This window comes from Canis aureus, chromosome 3 (assembly GCF_053574225.1).
Source record: "Canis aureus isolate CA01 chromosome 3, VMU_Caureus_v.1.0, whole genome shotgun sequence".
NCBI lineage: Eukaryota > Metazoa > Chordata > Mammalia > Carnivora > Canidae > Canis > Canis aureus.
In genome coordinates this window covers 58,835,369-58,856,148 of record NC_135613.1, presented here as the reverse complement: position 1 = coordinate 58,856,148, position 20,780 = coordinate 58,835,369, and the positions used below count along the sequence as shown (strand labels likewise).

At 40.6% G+C, this 20,780-nt stretch overlaps 1 protein-coding gene across 7 annotated transcripts in view; it reads right to left on the bottom strand.

The window, feature by feature from the left end:
- ANKFY1 (ankyrin repeat and FYVE domain containing 1) overlaps positions 1–20,780 on the bottom strand; it is an 81,563-nt gene that overhangs the window by 42,271 nt on the left and 18,512 nt on the right. For 5 of the 7 annotated variants that reach the window (XM_077893196.1, XM_077893198.1, XM_077893199.1 and 2 more), the window contains exon 3: positions 18,935–19,053. In XM_077893196.1, coding sequence (XP_077749322.1) covers positions 18,935–19,053 — 119 coding nt within the window. Of the gene's footprint in view, positions 1–333; positions 358–18,065; positions 18,145–18,934; positions 19,054–20,780 lie in introns of those variants that run through there. The other 2 variants (XM_077893201.1, XM_077893202.1) reach the window with 2 other exon arrangements.

The window sequence follows — 20,780 nt, the reverse complement described above, 5'->3', positions numbered from 1 at the left end:
GAGCCCTCAAAATTTCAAATGAAGTTCAAGTGATCTCCAAGCATTCCACTCATGCCTTGACTCTTCCCTTAATCTACAAAATACACTGAAAATAAATTCATTTTGAGAGTCCGACCAAGGAGCCATGGTACAAGGTGGGCAGAGCACTAAGCCAGCAGGAGGGGGTGTGGTTCCAACTGCGCACTTTTAAGTGAATCATGCAGTCTCTATTGCATCCCATCTACTTACACAAGTGGCTGTTCAAGTCAAAGGAGCCTGTAAAAGCAGGAGGAGACGCAGAGGAGCAGACTCTGAGAAGTGAAAGCAGTGGCCTTCACGACCTGTATGGCATACCTGCTTCTAGAGGCAGTCACCCTTCACCAGGGCCGGCACACAAGCTGATCAAAGTCTGTGACTGTAGGGACCACAAGAGAAAGAACACCCCAACTTCTGATGTCACCACAGTCTAGGTGCCCACAGCCACACTTGGTAGAGAACTTGAGATCTTTTATGTACCCAGTTTTGTTGTTGTTTTGATTTTAAATAAAGGTTTTATAAGCCATTTGGAAAGAATGGGAATAAACTTAGTAGGCAATTAGCCATTAAATGTAGCATACTGAGGAAATTAATTTCCTTACTTAAATCCTGTACTTAATCAGTAAAACACTGAGAAAAGTGTTCTGAATATCTTACTATGACTCTGGATAGAATTATCTGCAATTTTCCAACAATTTTTTCTTCATTTATTTTAGTTTTTGATTCATAAAATTAAAAAACTGTGATAAATAGCATCTTTCAAAACTAAAAGCAGAGTACTTGGGCCAGAAGATGGCAGAAGAGTAGGGTCCCCAAGTCACCTGTCCCCACCAAATTACCTTACCTAGATAACCTTCAAATCATCCTGAAAATCTATGAATTCAGCCTGAGATTTAAAGAGAGAACAGCTGGAATGCTACAGTGAGAAGAGTTCACGCTTCTATCAAGGTAGGAAGACGGGGCGGGGGGGGGGGGGGTGTAAAGAAACAAAAGGCATCCAAAGGGGAGGGGCCCGCAAGGAGCCAGGCTAAGGCCCAGGCGAGTGCCCCCAGGACAGGAAAGCACCATCCCCAAGAACCAGGAGCTTCACCAACCTTCCCCGGCAGAAAGGCGCTCCCAGAGAGTTAGAGCAGGACCCCAGGAGAGCGGGGATGCCCTCAGGCTCCCTGGAACACTAACAGACACCTGCGCCCGGGAAGAGTGAGCCAAGCTCCCTAAAGGGCTGGAGCACGCCCATGGCTGGACCCTGGACCAGGGAGCAGCTCAGAGGGGGAGGGGCTCTGGTGGAGGCTCCACGCAGAGGGGGCTGCGCGGCCCAGAGCACGAATGCAACAGCGCAGGCCCGGGAGCACAAGGTGCTGGGACACAGCCCAGGATCCGACCTCCCCTGCTCCCGAGACAGGCAGAGTCCGGGAGGGCAGAGAACAGCAAGGACACTCCTGCCCCAAGCTGAGCAGATCAGCGGCCCCGCCCCCGGAGCATCCAGGCCCCTGCAGACTGAGAGCTCCATAGTTACTGCGGGAGCTGAATCCAGGGCTCCAAAGCTGGCCACCACCACTGCGGTTGTTCCTCCTGGGGCCTCACAGGGTAAACAACCCACTGAGCCTCACGGTGGCCTCACCGCATAAACAGGATAAACATGACTCACTGAGCACTACGCCAGGCAGGGGGACAGAGCAGCTCCCCCAAATGCTAACACCTGAAAATCAGCACAACAGGCCCCTCCCCCAGAAGACCAGCTAGACAGGGGAAAAACAAATTATTGACCAAGTAGCGCTGGAAAGTTCCAGAGGAAGTCAAGGGACTTACAGTATACAGAATCAGAGGATACTCCCCCGTGTTTTTTGTTTTCTTGGGTTTTTTTTTTTTTTTTTTGCTTTTTGATTTCTGCTTGCTTACCCCACCCCTTTTTTCCTTTCTTTCTTTTTCTTTCTCTTTTTCTTCTTTTTTTCTTCCTTTTTTCTTTTTTTTCTCTTTTCTTTCCTTCTTTCTCTCCTCTCTTTTTCTCCTTTTCCCAATACAACTTGTTTTTGGCCACTCTGCACTGAGCAAAATGACTAGAAGGAAAACCTCACCTCAAAAGAAAGAATCAGAAACAGTCCTCTCTCCCACAGAATTACAAAATTTGGATTACAATTCAATGTCAGAAAGCCAATTCAGAAGCACTATTATACAGCCACTGGTGGCTCTAGAAAAAAGCATAAAGGACTCAGGAGACTTCATGACTGCAGAATTTAGATCTAATCAGGCAGAAATTAAAAATCAATTTAATGAGATGCAATCCAAACTAGAAGTCCTAACGACGACGGTTAACAAGGTGGAAGAACGAGTGACATAAAAGACAAGTTGATGGCAAAGAGGGAAACTGAGGAAAAAAGAGACAAACAATTAAGAGACCATAAGGATAGATTAAGGGAAATAAACGACAGCCTGAGGAAGAAAAACCTACGTTTAATTGGGGTTCCCGAGGGCGCCGAAAGGGACAGAGGGCCAGAATATGTATTGGAACAAATCAGAGCTGAAAAGTTTCCTAATCTGGGAAGGGAAACAGGCATTCAGATCCAGGAAATAGAGAGATCCCCCCCTAAAATCAATAAAAAATTCAACACTTCGACATTTAATAGTTAAGCTTGCAAATTCCAAAGATAAAGAGAAGATCCTTAAAGCAGCAAGAGACAAGAAATCCCTGACTTTTATGGGGAGGAGTATTAGGGTAACAGCAGACCTCTCCACAGAGACCTGGCAGGCCAGAAAGGGCTGGCAGGATATATTCAGGGTCCTAAATGAGAAAAACATGCAACCAAGAATACTTTATCCAGCAAGGCTCTCATTCAGAATGGAAGGAGAGATAAAGAGCTTCCAAGACAGGCAGGAACTGAAAGAATATGTGACCTCCAAACCAGCTCTGCAAGAAATTTTAAGGGGGACTCTTAAAATTCCCCTTTAAGAAGAAGTCCAATGGAAGAATCCACAAAAACAGGGACTGAATAGATATCATGATGACACTAAACTCGTATCTTTCAATACTAACTCTGAACGTGAACAGGCTTAATGACCCCATCAAAAGGCGCAGGGGGTCAGACTGGATAAAAAAGCAGGACCCATCTATCTGCTGTCTACAAGAGACTCATTTTAGACAGAAGGACACCTACAGCCTAAAAACAAAAGGTTGGAGAACCATTTACCATTCAAATGGTCCTCAAAAGAAAGCAGGGGTAGCCATCCTTAGATCAGATAAACTAAAATTTACCCCGAAGACTGTAGTGAGAGATGAAGAGGGACACTATCTCATACTTAAAGGATCTATCCAACAAGAGGACTTAACAATCCTCAATATATATGCCCCGAATGTGGGAGCTGCCAAATATATCAATTAATAACCAAACTTAAGACATACTTAGATAATAATACACTTATACTTGGTGACTTCAATCTAGCACTTTCTACACTTGATAGGTCTTCTAAACACCACATCTCCAAAGAAACGAGAGCTTTAAATGATACACTGGACCAGATGGATTTCACAGATATCTACAGAACTTTACATCCAAACTCAACTGAATACACATTCTTCTCCCGTGCACATGGAACTTTCTCCAGAATAGACCACATACTGGGTCACAAATCGGGTCTGAACCGACACTAAAAGATTGGGATCATCCCCTGCATATTCTCAGACCATAATGCCTTGAAATTAGAACTAAATCACAACAAGAATTTTGGAAGGACTTCAAACACATGGAGGTTAAGGACCATCTTGCTAAAAGATGAAAGGGTCAACCAGGAAATTAAGGAAGAATTAAAAAGATTCATGGAAACTAATGAGAATGAAGATACAACCGTTCAAAATCTTTGGCATACAGCAAAAGCAGTCCTGAGGGGGAAATACATCGCAATACAAGCATCCATCCAAAAACTGGAAAGAACTCAAATACAAAAGCTGACCTTACATCTAAAGGAGCTAGAGAAAAAACAGCAAATAGATCCTACACACCCAGCAGAAGAAGAGAGTTAATAAAGATTCGAGCAGAACTCAACGAAATCGAGACCAGAAGAACTGTGGAACAGATCAACAAAACCAGGAGTTGGTTCTTTGAAACAATTAAGAAGACAGATAAACCAATAGCCAGCCTTATTAAAAAGAAGAGAGAGAAGACTCAAATTAATAAAATCATGAATGAGAAAGGAGAGATCACTACCAACACCAAGGAAATATAAACGATTTTAAAAACAGATTATGAACAGCTGTACACCAATAAATTAGGCAATCTAGAAGAAATGGACACATTTCTGGAAAGCCACAAATTACCAAAACTGGATCAGGAAGAAACAGAAAACCTGAACAGGCCAATAACCAGGGAGGAAATTGAAGCAGTCATCAAAAACCTCCCAAGACACAAAAGTCCAGGGCCAGATGGCTTCCCTGGGGAATTCTATCAAACGTTTAAAGAAGAAACCATACCTATTCTACTAAAGCTGTTTGGAAAGATAGAAAGAGATGGAGTACTTCCAATTTCATTCTATGAAGCCAGCATCACCTTAATTCCAAAACCAGATAAGACCCCACCAAAAAGGAGAATTATAGACCAATATCCCTGATGAACATGGATGCAAAAATTCTCAACAAGATACTAGCCAATTGGATCCAACAGTACATTAAGAAAATATTCACCATGACCAAGTAGGATTTATTCCCTGGACACAAGGCTGGTTCAACACCCGTAAAACAATCAATGTGATTCATCATACCAGCAAGAGAAAAACCAAAAACCATATGATCCTCTCATTAGATGCAGAGAAAGCATTTGACAAAATACAGCATCCATGCCTGATCAAAACTCTTCAGAGTGTAGGGATAGAGGGAACATTGCTCGACATCTTAAAAGCCATCTACCAAAAGCCCACAACAAAGATCATTCTCAATGGGGAAGCACTGGGAGCCTTTCCCCTAAGATCAGGAACAAGACAGGGATGTCCACTCTCACCACTGCTATTCAACATAGTACTGGAAGTCCTGCCTCAGCAATCAGACAACAAAAAGACATTAAAGGCATCCAAATCGGCAAAGAAGAAGTCAAACTCTCCCTCTTTGCCGATGACATGATACTCTACGTAGAAAACCCAAAAGAGGGATCCCTGGGTGGCGCAGCGGTTTGGCGCCTGCCTTTGGCCCAGGGCGCCATCCTGGAGACCCAGGATCGAATCCCACGTCAGGCTCCCGGTGCATGGAGCCTGCTTCTCCCTCTGCCTATGTCTCTGCCTCTCTCTCTCTCTCTCTCTCTCTCTCTCTCTGTATGACTATCATAAATAAAATAAAATTAAAAAAAAAAAAAAAGAAAACCCAAAAGACTCCATCCCAAGATTGCTAGAACTCATACAGCAATTTGGCAGCGTGGCAGGATACAAAATCAATGCCCAGAAATCAATGGCATTTCTATACACTAACAATGAGACTGAAGAAAGAGAAATTAAGGAGTCAATCCCATTTACAATTGTACCCAAAAGCATAAGATACCTAGGACTAAGCCTAACCAAAGAGGTAAAGGATCTATACCCTAAAAACTATAGAACACCTCTGAAAGAAATTGAGGAAGACACAAAGAGATGGAAAAACATTCCATGATCATGGATTGGAAGAATTAATATTGTGAAAATGTCAGTGTTACCCAGGGCAATTTACACGTTTAATGCAATCCCTATCAAAATACCATGGACTTTCTTCAGAGAGTTAGAACAAATTATTTTAAGATTTGTGTGGAATCAGAAAAGACCCTGAATAGCCAGAGTAATTTTAAAAAAGAAAACCATACTTGGGGGCATCACAATGCCAGATTTCAGGTTGTACTACAAAGCTGTGGTCATCAAGACACTGTGGTACTGGCACAAAAACAGACACATAGATCAGTGGAACAGAATAGAGAACCCAGAAGTGGACCCTGAACTTTATGGTCAACTAATATTCGATAAAGGAGGAAAGACTATCCACTGGAAGAAAGACAGTCTCTTCAATAAATGGTGCTAGGAAAATTGGACATCCACATGCAGAAGAATGAAACTAGACCACTCTCTTGCACCATACACAAAGATAAACTCAAAATAGATGAAAGATCTAAATGTGAGACAAGAGTCCATCAAAATCCTACAGAACACAGGCAACACCCTTTTTGAACTTGGCCACAGTAACTTCTTGCAAGATACATCCATGAAGGCAAAAGCAACAAAAGCAAAAATGAACTATTGGGAATTCATCAAGATCAGAAGCTTTTGCACAACAAAAGAAACAGTCAACAAAACTCAAAGACAACCTACAGAATGTAAGAAGATATTTGCAAATGACGTATCAGATAAAGGGCTAGTTTCCAAGATCTATAAAGAACTTCTTAAACTCAACACCAAAGAAACAAACAACCCAATCATGAACTGGGCAAAAGACATGAAGAGAAATCTCACAGAGGAAGACATAGACTTGGCCACACGCACATGAGAAAATGCTCTGCATCATTTGCCATCAGGGAAATACAAATCAAAACCACAATGAGATACCACCTCACACCAGTGAGAATGGGGAACATTAACAAGGCAGGAAACCACAAATGTTGGAGAGGATGCAGAGAAAAGGGAACCCTCTTACACTGTTGGTGAGAATGTGAAATGGTGCAGCCACTCTGGGAAACTGTGTGGAGGTTCCTCAAAGAGTTAAAAATAGACCTGCCCTACGACCCAGCAATTGCACTGCTGGGGATTTACCCCAAAGATGCAGATGCAATGAAACGCCGGGACACCTGCATCCCGATGTTTCTAGCAGCAATGTCCACAATAGCCAAACTGTGGAAGGAGCCTCGGTGTCCATAGAAAGATGAATGGATAAAGAAGATGTGGTCTATGTATACAATGGAATATTCCTCAGCCATTAGAAATGACAAATACCCACCATTTGCTTCGACATGGATGGGCCTGGAGGGTACTATGCTGAGTGAAATAAGTCAAGTGGAGAAGGACCAACATTATATGGTCTCATTCATTTGGTCTCATCTCATTCATTCATCTCATATGGTCTCACTATAAATAATAGTGAAAGGCAATAGAAGGGAAGGGAGAAGAAATGGGTAGGAAATATCAGAAAGGGAGACAGAACATGAAAGACTCCTAACTCTGGGAAACGAACTAGGGGTGATGAAAGGGGAGGAGGGCGGGGGGTGGGGGTGAAAGGATGACGGGCACTGAGGGGGGCACTTGACGGGATGAGCACTGGGTGTTATTCTGTATGTTGGCAAATTGAACACCAATAAAAAATAAATTTATTATTAAAAAAAAGTAAAAGCATCCTCTTTATTCATTTTAAGGATGCACCCTAACTTCTTGGAAATAAAAATAAACCCCAATTCATACTTCTAAATAATCCCTAAAGAAATTATAAAGGAATAAAATTTATTCCTTTATATAGGAATAAAATTTATTCCTTTATAAAGGAATAAAAGGACAGACATTATAGTTCTATCATGGCAGGGTAACAACCCATCCTATTTTAACTGATTATAGCTAAAAACTTTTGACAGAGCACCAAAAACAACTACCTAAGGATTCTGAAAAGTACACAAATGTAGCTGAATTATAGGGGGAGGGAAACTTGAAGAAGCAACCATACCCATTTTTGTTTCCCTATAGCTTTACCCTGAAGACAGACTCCAGTCAGGGATTCACACTGGTATGGTGACCATGCGGATGCCTAACCTCCTAGTAAAAACTCCATCTTCCTAGTCAGGTACACCAGGAAAATGAGTCCGTTTTGTGTATGAACCACACAGGCCTCAGGCTCACCTCTGAGCTACTCATGCATGGCAGAGTCTCCAGTCCAGCTTCAACAACTGAAGTGATGTTTGAACCACCACCTACAGAAGGTGAATCAACTTCAGTCTGAACCTAAAGTTAGATCCAATGTTTTCCAGAGAATGATGATATAGGACCCAGAGTCTACAAAACACAATCAGAATATCCAGAATACAATCCAAAATCATTTGACATAGGGGAAAAAAAAAATCAGGAAAATATGACCATTTCTCAAGGCACAAGACAACATACTCTAACCCCAAGATGACCCACATATTGAATTTATCAAAGACATGGAAGCATCTGGTGTAACTATGCTCCAGAAAGTAAGGGAAAACACAGTTAAAATTTAAAAGACAGGGATACCTGGTGGCTCAGTGTGGTTGAGCATCTGCCTCGGCTCAGGTTATGATCTGGGGGTCCTGGGATCAAGTCCTACATCAGGCTCCCTCCAGGGAGCCTGCTTCTCCCTCTCTCTCTCTCTCTCTCTCTCTCTCTGTTTCTCATGAATAAATAAAATCTTTAAAAATTTTTAAAAGATAGAAATTTTCAGCATATAAAACGGAAAAGGAGGGATCCCTGGGTGGCGCAGCGGTTTGGCGCCTGTCTTTGGCCCAGGGCGCGATCCTGGAGACCCGGGATTGAATCCCACGTCGGGCTCCCGGTGCATGGAGCCTGCTTCTCCATCTGCCTGTGTCTCTACCTCTCTCTCTCTCTCTGTGACTATCATAATTAAAAAAAAAATAAAATCTTAAAAAAAAAATAAATAAAATAAAACGGAAAAGGAACAAATGGAAGTACAGAATGAAAAATACAATATATGTAATTTGTTTTTCTATCAAAACAAATAGAAAATCGCAAATATTGGTAAGGAAGTGAAGAAACTGGAACCCTGTGTACAGTTGGTGGAAATGTAAAATGACATAGTTCCTATGGAAAACAGTATGAGAGTTCCTCAAAAAATTAAAAATGGAATTATTATATGATCTAGCAATTCCACTTCTGGGTATGTATCCAAAAAACTGAAAGCAGGATCTTAAAGAAATACATGTACATGTACTCATGTTCACAGTAGCATTATTCACAATAGCCAAGAGGCAGAAACAACCCAAGTGTCCCTCAGTAGATGAATGGACAAATAGGATGTGGTATATACAGACAGTGGAATATTACTCAGCCTTAAAAAAGAAGGAAATTCTGGGCACCTGGGTGGCACAGTTGGCTAAGCATCTATCTGACTCTTGATTTTGACTCCAGTCATGACCTCAGGTCCTGGGATCAAGCCCCACAGGCTCTGAGCACAGGGCCCAGTCTGCTTGAGAAATGCCTTCTCTCCCTCTAGCTCTCCCCATCCTCAAATTAATAAGCAAATCTTTAAAAAAAAAAAAAAGGGGGGGGGGAAGGACATTCTGACACTTGTTACAACACGAATGAACCCTGAAGATGCTGTGTTAAGTGAAATAAGCCAAACACAAAAAGGCAAATCCTGTATGATTCCACTTATATGAGGTAATTAAAGTTATCAAATTCATAGAAACAGGAAGTAGAATTGTAGTTGTCAGGAACTAGACACAGGGAGAAATGTGGAGTTATTTAATGGGTATGGAGTTTCAGTTTTGCAAAATTAGAAAGTTCTGGAGATAGGCTGACAGTAATGTGAATATACTTAACACTACTAAACACTTAAAAATGTTTAAAATTGTAAATTTTAAATTTTAAGTATCTTTTACTATGATTAAAAAATTTTAAATAAAAATAAAAGTCTTGAAAGCAACTAGAGAAAAATGACCACTACATACAGGCAAGATTCCCATGACTGCAGATTTCTCATCAGAAACCACAGAGGCGGGATCCCTGGGTGGCGCAGCGGTTTAGCGCCTGCCTTTGGCCCAGGGCGCGATCCTGGAGACCCGGGATCGAATCCCACGTCAGGCTCCCGGTGCATGGAGCCTGCCTCTCCCTCTGCCTGTGTCTCTGCCTCTCCTTCTGCCTGTGTCTCTGCCTCTCTCTCTCTCTGTGTGACTATCATAAATAAATAAAAATTTAAAAAAAAAAATAAAGAAACCACAGAGGCCAGAACAAAGTGGAACAACATTTTTAAAGTTCATTTAGAAAAGGGAGCTGTCAACTCAGTGTCTATATCCAGGGAAAATATCCTTTAGACACAAGGAAAAAAAAAAGACACCCTCAGATGAGGGAAAAGAATCTCACTAACAGACTTTGTCTGTAAGAACTACAAAAGGAAGTTCTTCAGGATGAAAAGAAATGATACCAGAGGGAAACATGGATCTTGACAAATGAAGGGACAACACAAGAAAAAGAATTATCTGAGTAAATATAAATGACTTCTTAATCCTGCTGAGTTTAAGTATGTACAACTGTGAAGAATGGGATTTTCAATGTATGTACTTGGAACATGTGTGACAGCTATATCATAAAGGTCTGTGGTAGAAGTGTGAACAGGCCTACATGGTTGCAAAGGTTTTTACATTTTACATGATGTAGTACAAATAGACCACAGACTACAAATAGACTATAACTACTCTATCAAAAGTGAGGGGCATATATATATATTGCAGTCCCTAAAGTAGTTCTCAACCAGGGCCAGTTTTGCCCCCAAGGGACCTCTCAATGTCCAGTAATACTTCTGGTTGTCAAAACTGGGGGAGTGCTATTGGCATTTAAAGGGTAAACGCCCTGCAATGCACAGCTCCCATGACAAAGAATTAAAGAGTCCAAAATATCAACAATGCTGAAGTGGACGAACTTTACCCTAGATAAATCAAACACGAAGCAATATTATAAACAGAAGTAGTCAAGAAGTCAGTAAATCTAAATGGAATACTTGCTCTCTCATGTTCTCTAAAAATAAATAAATCTTAAAAAGGGGGGAGGGGGCAGCCCAGGTGGCTCAGTGGTTTAGCGCCGCCTTCAGCTCAGGGTGTGATCCTGGAGACCCCAGATCCAGTCCCACGTCAGGCGTCAGGCTCCCTGCACTGAGCCTGCTTCTCCCTCTGCCTGTGTCTGTTCTCCTCTCTCTCTTTCTCTCTCTCTCTTTTTTGTGTGTCTCTCATGAATAAATAAATGAAATCTCTAAAAAAAAAAAAAAAAAAAAAAAAGGTGTGGGGAGGTCCCCGATTGGCACATTTAAGCCATTAATTCTTGATTTTGGCTCGGGTTGTGATCTCAGGGTAGAGAGATCAATTCCCACGTGGAAGTCTGAGTTCAGCATGGAGTCTGCTAGAGACTCCCTCTCCTTCTCCCTCTGCCCCTTTCCCCTGTGCACATTCAATCTCTCACTCTAAAAATAAATAAATCTTTTTTAAAAAGACTTTATTTATTTGACAGGGAGAGAGAGCATAAGCAAGGGGAGTGGCAGAGGGAGACAGAGAAGCAGACTCCTCACCGAGCAGGGAGCCTGACACAGAGCTCAGTTCCAGGACCCTGAGATTATGACCTGAACCGAAGGCATTTGCTCAACCAATTGAGCCACCCAGGTGCCCCTAAAAATAAATAAATCTTTTTAAAAATTCTAAATGGAATGCTAAATATCCAAATTATCCAAAAGAAGGCAAGAAAATGAGAACTCCAGAAAAAAGCTGGGACAAACAAATAAGATGATAGGCTTCATCGTAAAAATAATCACATTAAATACTGGTGGTCTAAGCACTCCACCTAAAAAGAAGAGATAGAACTGCAGGACCTCATTATGTGCTGCCAACAAGGGACATGTTTAAAAAAATACAGGTAAGATAAATGTAAACAAATACAAAAAATATATATACCCTGCAAATATTAAGGAGACCAGAGTAACTACCTCATGTCAGACACAGGCTTCAAGACACAGAATATTACCAGAAATATTATCATTTCAAAATGATAAAAGCCACACTTCATCAGGAAGTCATAATAAACATATAAGTGCATAATGACAAGGCCCAAAATATATGAAGCAAACATGAACAGAAGAAGGGAGATATTGACAATCCTGAAACCAGAGGCAACGTTCACACCCATCTTCAAGGCACTAACAGAACTGGACAGAAAAGAAAAAGAAACTATACAAAAAGTCTGAACAATAGTATCAAACACCTAAAAAGGACTATCTCCAAAAATCGTAGAACACACTTTCTTCTCATGGGCACTTATGTTTGCCAAGATAGACCATATGCTGAGCCACAGAACAAACCTCAATAAATTTAAAAGGATCAAAACCATATAAAGTATGTTACTTGACAATAACAGAATTAAATTACAAATCAGGGACACCTGGGGGGTTCAGTGGTTGAATGTCTGCCTTCGGCTCAGGGCATGATCCCAGGGTCCCAGAATTGAGTCCCACATTGGGCTCCCCATAGGGAGCCTGCTTCTCCCTCTGCCTGTGTCTCTGCTTCTCTCTCTGTGTTTCTCATGAATAAATAAATAAAATCTTAAAAAAAAATTAGAAATTACTCCTGGGCCCCTGGGTGGCTCTGCTGGTTAGGTGTTAGACTCTGGGTTTTGGCTCAGGTCATGATCTCAGGGCGGAGAGATGGAGACCTGTGTCAGGCTCTGCGCTGGGCGGCATCTTGTTTTAGATGCTCTCTCTCTCCTTCCCTCTCTCCCTCTGTCCCTCCCACCCTCCATTCTGTGCATGCCTGCACTCTCCCTCCAAAAAAAAAAAAAAAAAAGGAAAGAAGGAAAGAAATTAGTCATGCTAAAATATTTAGGAAAACTCCAAGTATCTGGAAACTAAGCAACATACTTCCAAATAATTCATGGGTTAAAGAAATGACAAAGAAAATTAGAACATTCCCTGAACCAAAAGACAACATATCAGAATCTACAAGATGCAGCTACAGTGGTGCTTAGAAGGAAATGGGCAGTTTAAATCCTTGTATTAGAACAGAAGATCAAAAATAAATAACCTAAGGTTCCACTTTAAGAAACTAGGGGAAAAAAGAGTAAAGTATATCTAGAGAATGTAGAAGGAAGAAAAAGGCAGAAATTATTAAAACAGGAACTAGACAATAGAGAAAATTAACAAAGGCAAAGTTGATTCTTTGAAAAGATCAATAAAATCAACAAACTTCTAAGTAGATTGATCAAGTTATAAAAGGGAGAGAACATAAAACACCAACACTGGCAATGAAAAAAGTCATTAGAGAATAATAAGAGAAAACTGCAAAGTCTACAACTTAGATAACACATAGTGACCACATGGCATTTAGACCAGGAATGCAAAGCTAGTTTTAACACTGAAAAAAAAAAAAAAAAAAAATCAATGTAATCCTCTATATTAACAGCATAAATGGGAAACACTATAGAGTCATTTCAGTAGATAGAAAAATAAAGGGTTTGACAAAATTCAAAACCACGTCCTAAATATCTCAAACACTCAGAATCCTCAAATTGACAAAGGGCACATCTACAAAAACCCTACAATCAACAGTTATATGTAGTGTTTAAAGATCACACTCCTTCCCTCTGAGATCAGGAACAAGGCAGGAATGCTTGCTTTCAGACAAATAACTTGTATCCAGATTATATACAGAATGCTTACAATTCAAAACTTGAAACCCAATTTTTAAAAGGGCAAAAGAGGGGATCCCTGGGTGGCTCAGCGGTTTAGCGCCTGCCTTTGGCCCGGGGTGTGATCCTGGAGTCCCAGGATTGAGTCCCACGTCGGGCTCCCTGCATGGAGCCTGCTTCTCCCTCTGCCTGTCTCTATCTCTCTCTATGTCTATCTTGAATAAATAAAATTTTAAAAAATAAATAACACTTCCCCAAAGAAGACACACAAATGGTCAGTAACACACGAGGTACTCTCAACATTACTGGTCCTCAGAGAAATGGGAAATGAAACCACCGTGCACTCCATATCCCTTCGTATGGTGAACCTGCCCACGGTGTCAGTAAGGATCTGGAAGCCAGGGGGCTCTGACACACACTGCGGATGGGGTGTGACTGCTGCATCCATTTCAGAAACGGGTGGTAGTTCCCTAACAGTAAACTGAGTCACCCTAAGTATTTACCCAAGAGAAACACAGACACGATCGAGCACACAAATTTTATTTGTACCATCCAAACGTCCACCAGCAGGTCACCAAAAGAACACACAGCACGGTACATGCACACATGGAATACTACTCAGGGGTGACAAGGAATGAACAACTGAAACCACAGCATACAGAGATTTTGGACAAATCTCAGTTTGTATGCTGAGTGAATGAAGCTGGGAGAAAGATATTATAAACTCCAGGATTCTGTTTTTACAAAAGTTTAGAATATGCAAGTTAATCTAACAATAATGAAAGCCAATCAGTGGATGCCTGGGGATGTGGATGGAAGAGAGATGGATTACAAAGACATGGGAGGAAATTTTAGGGAGGTGAAAGTGTTTGTCATTCTGTGGATGGTTTCACAATTATGTCAAGTGAGCAGACTATACACTTTCAATAAGGGCAATTTATTACACTTTCTTTACATCTCAATGAAGTTGGAAGCGAAGAAATCAAAGGTGAGAGGCAGCACAACACTGTGGTTAATGGCGAGGATTCTGTAGCCAAACTGGCTGGGTTCAAACTCCAGCTTGCATACTTCCTACTGCTGACTGGGGTGAGTTGTTCAATATTACCATCCCTCACAGTTCCCTCATCTATGAAATAGAAGCAAACAATACTCATCTCAAAACACCATTCTAAAGATGAGTAAGTGAATACAGGTGAAGTATACACAGAGCTCTACCAGGACGCAGTAATAACCATGTGAACATGGCTGTTACTACTAGTATTAAAAGACTATTTTATCTTTTTTAAAGATTTTATTTACTTATTTGACAGAGAGAGTTGAGAGAGAGAGCAGAAGTAGGGGGAGCAGCAGAGGGAGAAGCCGAGTCCTTGCTGAGCAGGGAGCCCGATGTGGGACTCGATCCCAGGACCCTGGGATCATGATCTGAGCTGAAGGCAAATGCCTAGCCGACTGAGCCACCCGGGTGCTGCTGTAAGACTATTTTACACAATAACACAAAGTTAACATAAACAATAATTAGAAAAACACAACAGCAACACCAGGATGGAGTAAGGGAGTTTCACCACCGATGATACAGAGTCTGCCAGAGAATGTCAGGCAAGGGGCATGAGCATTCAGCAGGAGCCCACAAGGCTGTGTGACATCCTCAGCACAGAGCAGCTAGCTCTCCAGAGTAGTCCAAAAGACAGACCAACGAGGAAATCACAGTGCCTTCCACGACTGCCTCAAAAGGAACCTGCCATCACTTCCACCCCCATCTCTCGGGTAGAGCTCAGTCGGCCTGTACTGAAGGAAGGGGTTTAGGGTCCCACCTCTGAAGGGAGGAGGATCAAATTATTTATGGACATACTTTAAGTCTACCATGGATATCATCCAAAGGAACACAGCATGATCTAACCCTAACTGAACCACGTTCAGCTAGCAGTTCACACGGTATCCAACAGACATCAAGTATTCAAGTATTGCTGTGTTTCTCTTAAAAACAAAAACACCTTGCGGATGCCGGGGTTGGGGGGGAGGGGTCGTGAGCTGCAGCAAAGTGCTCCTCCTGCTTCTCTGGGGTGCTCTCTACTGTACAGGGCAGCCTCTAGGGGGTGCTTCAGGGCACAGCTTGCCCTAGCTGACTCAACAGGAGGGAGAAGGATGCTCTCCGGTATTTGGACAGGCTTGACAGAACGCAGGACACATTCCAGGAAAGCTGAAGGACTCACCACAAACAGTTATGCCAGGAAAGCATCAGACCTTTGCTGGAGAAAGCACACCAGAAACTCTATCTTCAAAGCAAGTAGTCTAATGCTGGGAGCCGTTCTTGCTAAAGTGTTATAGGGATACTATAAACAAGTCGTTTTGCCTGAAGCAAGCAGTTTTACTTCACAGAGAAGCTCTCCTTCCAGTCTGGAAATACTCTGTTGAGCTAGTAGTTAAATTCTTTCTCCTCCCAGTTGATCACTCAGTATCTTAACAAATGTATCTTTATAATTCAAACAATAAAGAAATAAAAAGCAAATTTCTATCTCTTTATCTTTGTGTTTTGAAATAATTTCAGACTTACAGAAAAGTTACAGAGTTCCCAGATACCCCTTACCCATCTTCCCCTTACATTAACATCTAACTAATCACAGGACAATAATCAAAACTAGGTAATTAGGACTGACACAGAACTGTTACCTAATTATGGACCTTTACAAATCTTGCCAATTTTTCCTTGTTATGGTACAGAAACCATACTGCATTTCACTGTCTCCCTGTTCTCCTGTCTGTAATATTGGTACCTTGTCTTTCATGACCCTGACAGACTTCAGTGACACTGGCCTGTTACTTTGTGAAATGTTCCTCAATTTGGGTTTGTCTGATACTTTCTCACAATTAGACTGAGGTTATGTGCTTACTGCAAATCCTACAGAAATAACTGCACTTTTGTCAATGCATCATACCAGACACGACAGTGTATGTACTCTTTGGAACAACGTATGGGTTAAGAAAACTCTCATATATTAGGACACGTTTTAAATACTTGGCATTCAATGCCTTACTGTATCCTCACCAACACATGCTAAAACCCTTACAATGACTAACACAAAGTTGTACTTATTTTGAGTTTTAAGAAATACCAATTACACAAAAACTTCAAAAGAAAATGTGGAACTCAGAGAGTCAGTCTAAGAATGTAAGTTCCATGCAAACAGGAATTTAATTCTGTTCACTGCTCTGTGTCCTAGTGCCTTGAGGTGTCCATCATCTGTGATATGGAGGGAATAATTCTGAAGAAACAAAACACCAATAAATTCATGAAATGATTTTATCAACTCCATTAGTGTGGAAAAGTTCAACCACTTAAAACATAGCTGCTGTACTATTTATACACTTGTTTACAAGAGCTTATTCTCAATCTCCCTCAAACTGCTGGCCAGCTCTGCAGGGTCAGTGCTTCCAGGTATCACATAACCTACAGGATTGGGAGGCACTCCCAGCTGCTACAACCCAAACTGGGCGATGGCACCCACACCCCCCAGGCAATGCAGCAGGGCTGCGACTGAACACACAAGGGAATAAAGGCTAACAGGCCCACCTCTAGCACCACCTCCTTCGAACTCACCCCAGGACAAATTTCATGGATAAACTGTATGAAAAAAAGAACCACCACAGGCTGGGCTGTCAGCTAACGAGGAGGTGTCTAATCTACCCAAGACACAAAACCTTGCTCTGCTGTGGCTCCCTCCTGTGATCCCACAGGGATCAAACCAGGCTTAGTATTTACAACACGAAGGAGCCCAAGGACATTTAAAGGCATGAACACTACACTTTCCCACACTTAACATTTTTTAATCTCCTGATTCACAGTGATGCAGTCTTGCGCTCAGTCACTGACTTAAAGCTACTCTTCAGTGTTAGGATGTACTAAAAAAGTAAAAGCAAAATGGTAATGTTTGAATTAGGCTTTTTACATTTTAATGCAATTTTCTGTATCCTTACAAAGTTTGGTTTGTTCTCCACTCTTATTCATTTTGATTGCATTCAACATAATCTACTCTAGTCTTTGTAAACTACCTGGTCATGTAGTTAAATTAAGATCCTATCATGCATCTTGTGAAGAATACCTCATGATCTAATGGGCTTTAAAAGTTATCCACAGGGATGCCTGGGTGGCTCAGAGGTTTAGGACCACCTTCAGCCCAGGGTATGATCCTGGAGTCCTGGGATTGAGTTCCACATGCAGCAGCTCCGTACGAGGAGCCTGCTTCTCCTTCTGCCTATGTCTCTGCCTTCTCTCTCTCTGTGTCTCTCATGAATAAATAAATAAAATCTTTAAAAATAAATAAATAAACGTTATCCACAGTCAAAGACATATGGCCTCAGGGAAAGCTCTGCTCAGAGATTTTCGTCGTACAGCAGCAAAGACTGTCTCCCAAACAGATGTGTAGTCACAGGTATAGGCGCCTATGTATAGACACATATGTGTATCCATGCATAGATATTGTATTTGCAATTCTGAATTACGGGTCTCAGGCTAAACCCCAGAAATGATCCTAAAGAAACAAGAGTTCACTCCAGTAAAGATGCATTAGCCATCTGCTCCCCTAAACTCTTAATATAAACGCCCACTTAACCTTGGAACACTGCTCAGATCAGCCCATGCTGATCTTCTGTGCCTTAGACATAAAACAATTATAATACTGTATGCAGAACCCTGGCCTGAAATGATCTGTTATTACCTCATTTCTGTACGGCGAGGACTTTGTTGTAATCATTTCAGTGTTCCCAGCACTGCACATAGAAAATAGTACCTTCCGAACTGGCAAACCTTTTGAAGAAAGATCTAATTCAGCAGCATTTTCACACAGCCAATCACTTCTGCCAAGTAACTTATTAACCTATTACCTGAGTATCTCCTTACCATATGTTCTAATTGTCATGACTATTAATAAGAGAATTAAATTTTAAATTTGCTTTTTTAAAAAAGTAGGTAATAAATGATAATGCAATTCTAAAGTAAACTTTTGAAAATGAATTTTAGAAGTCTACTTACTACCGCATTCACCCAAATTCTATACAACATAATGTGGCATAAAACAAGTTTAAGTCATACATTAAACAGCTCAATGCACCCGCTCAAATTCTGAAGCCTAATGGTCATCCTTTAATGCTAAAGAAAGACAACTCCTCGTCTCTAGAGTAACTCTTACTTCTGAGTTCAGTTCCTGTAAATCAGGAATAGTACTTGGGCAACTATGATTAAATTTTAAACAAATGAACACCAGACTTTTTAGGTGAAGAAAAACGTTTTTCTATCCTTGCTCCCATATTTGTAATATTATATGAAAGGAGTTTCTGGACATATACTTTAAATTTATAAATTTTAAGAATATTGAATATATCCAAATATTTACAATTTATTAGATATCAAACAAGTGTTTGAGTTCAACCCACCGATTCACTAATTATTTAACTAGTTTATGGTCACCATTGACTGATACGTTTTCTACTTTCATTAAACCACTAATATTTCAAAATGACACACAGAACTTTCTGCCAAGAGTTCTTGCGCTAGCAGTTCTGAACCCTCACCAGGTCAGAGGCTCACCTGAAAGGTCCAGCTCCTCGGTGGAAGACAAAGCAGCCAGACTCCAGCTATCACTGCGGGCTGCCAGGACAAACTTGTGTGCGTGGATGTGCTGGCCTCCAACCTTTATCTTCAGGTCGCTGATAAAGAAAAATGTCATAATTAGGTATGGCTAGGATTCACAAATGATAAATAGAGGGGTTGATCAACATATATCTGCAAAAGAAAAAAAATCACAGCAAACCTCTCTCTCTGTGCTAGCATTGAACTGTACTGGGCCATGTGTATAATATACATTGCTAGACATGTTTGTATTTCTACATTCAAGCTTCAGTTCACATAGGATGTTCTGCTTTTCCCTTAGTGGGATTCTTAAGGTGGTGAATCTACTAGTTAAATAGGAGGATTAATATTCATATAAAATCAAGATGAGGTTTCATGCAGAATAAATCAGGATAAATCATCAGGGAGAGAAAAACAGGAAGGGTAAACAGCAGGACACTAGCTCTGTACTGTCTTGGCGCTTAAACAAGGGTATGCGGAAAAACTAAAAATTGGCTTTGACAAAGCTGGCAAGAACATGAAACCCAATATCCAGATTCCTGATCTCAAAAGAAACATTAAGACCTATTATTGGACATATTTTACTCAACCATTTATAAGAAATGGAGTAGGAGAAATCTTTTTTTCAAACATGTTTTAGGGGCACCTGGGTGGCTCAGTTGGTTAGGCAATCTGCCTTTGGCTCAGGTCCTGATCTCAGGGTCCTGGGATTGAGTCTTGTGTCAGGTTCTCCACTCAGTGAGGAGTTTGCTTCTCCCTCTGCTTTTCCCCCGACTTGTGTTCTCTCACTTTCTCTCTCTCCCTCAAGTAAATAAAAATCTTTAAAAAAAAAAAAAAAATTTCCATATTTATGACAAACCATTATGTGAAAAAAGCTTTCCAAATAGTTATTTATGTTTGACTCTGAAATGTCAAATGCTGAGGGAGGAAAGCGTCTGGACATTTAACAAAAACTTAAGGATGACCCACTGGGCTGACACAAGCATGTGCCAGATGGCTTTGTTGGCAGCAATCCAAAGTCATTAATTATAATCATTCTGTGTATTTACATGTTCTTTTATTTTCATACTCCCCTTCAAAACATGTTAGGGTGGAAACCTTTACAAGCTAAATACACAAAAGTCACTACAATAAAAGGAAAAAAAAATCTATTGATGAATTAACTCATCCACTTAAGAGACCCGAGCAGAACACTGTTTCTATATAATGCTTGATACAGATGCAGTTTATCCCACAAACACACCATCCAGAATGTACTATATGATGATGTAAGCATGTCAGCAATTCCAGCTGCAATGAAGACCAGGCTGCAACTAATCACAGTTGATCAGAAGAGCAACAGGATACTCAGTATTTCAAATTATTACCAACTAATTACTGTTAACATAGTAAAATATTATTAATCAACAAATAAAAAGAAATAATTGATATTTTATTAAAATAGAACAAATCATATCCATTGACAAAATTTCTAAAATTCATGAAAACAAGCTGTTTATAAAGCACAAATTTTTAAACTGTATTTATGTATAAAGTATTAAATTCTGATAATTTAATAAATAAATAAATAAATAAATAAATTCTGATAATTTAAATGAACACTCGTTTCCAATTTCAGCCACTGACTGACTTCTAGCCACAAAATCATAAAAATGAATATTTCTGTATATTCATGACTGTCAGGCCAAATTGTTTTCTCTTTTGTAGTCTAACATACCAAAGGGAAATACAGACAAGGACTTTGCTAATATTTTCTAACAATAACAATTTCTATAAATGCAATTCAAAAATGGAAGACTAGGGC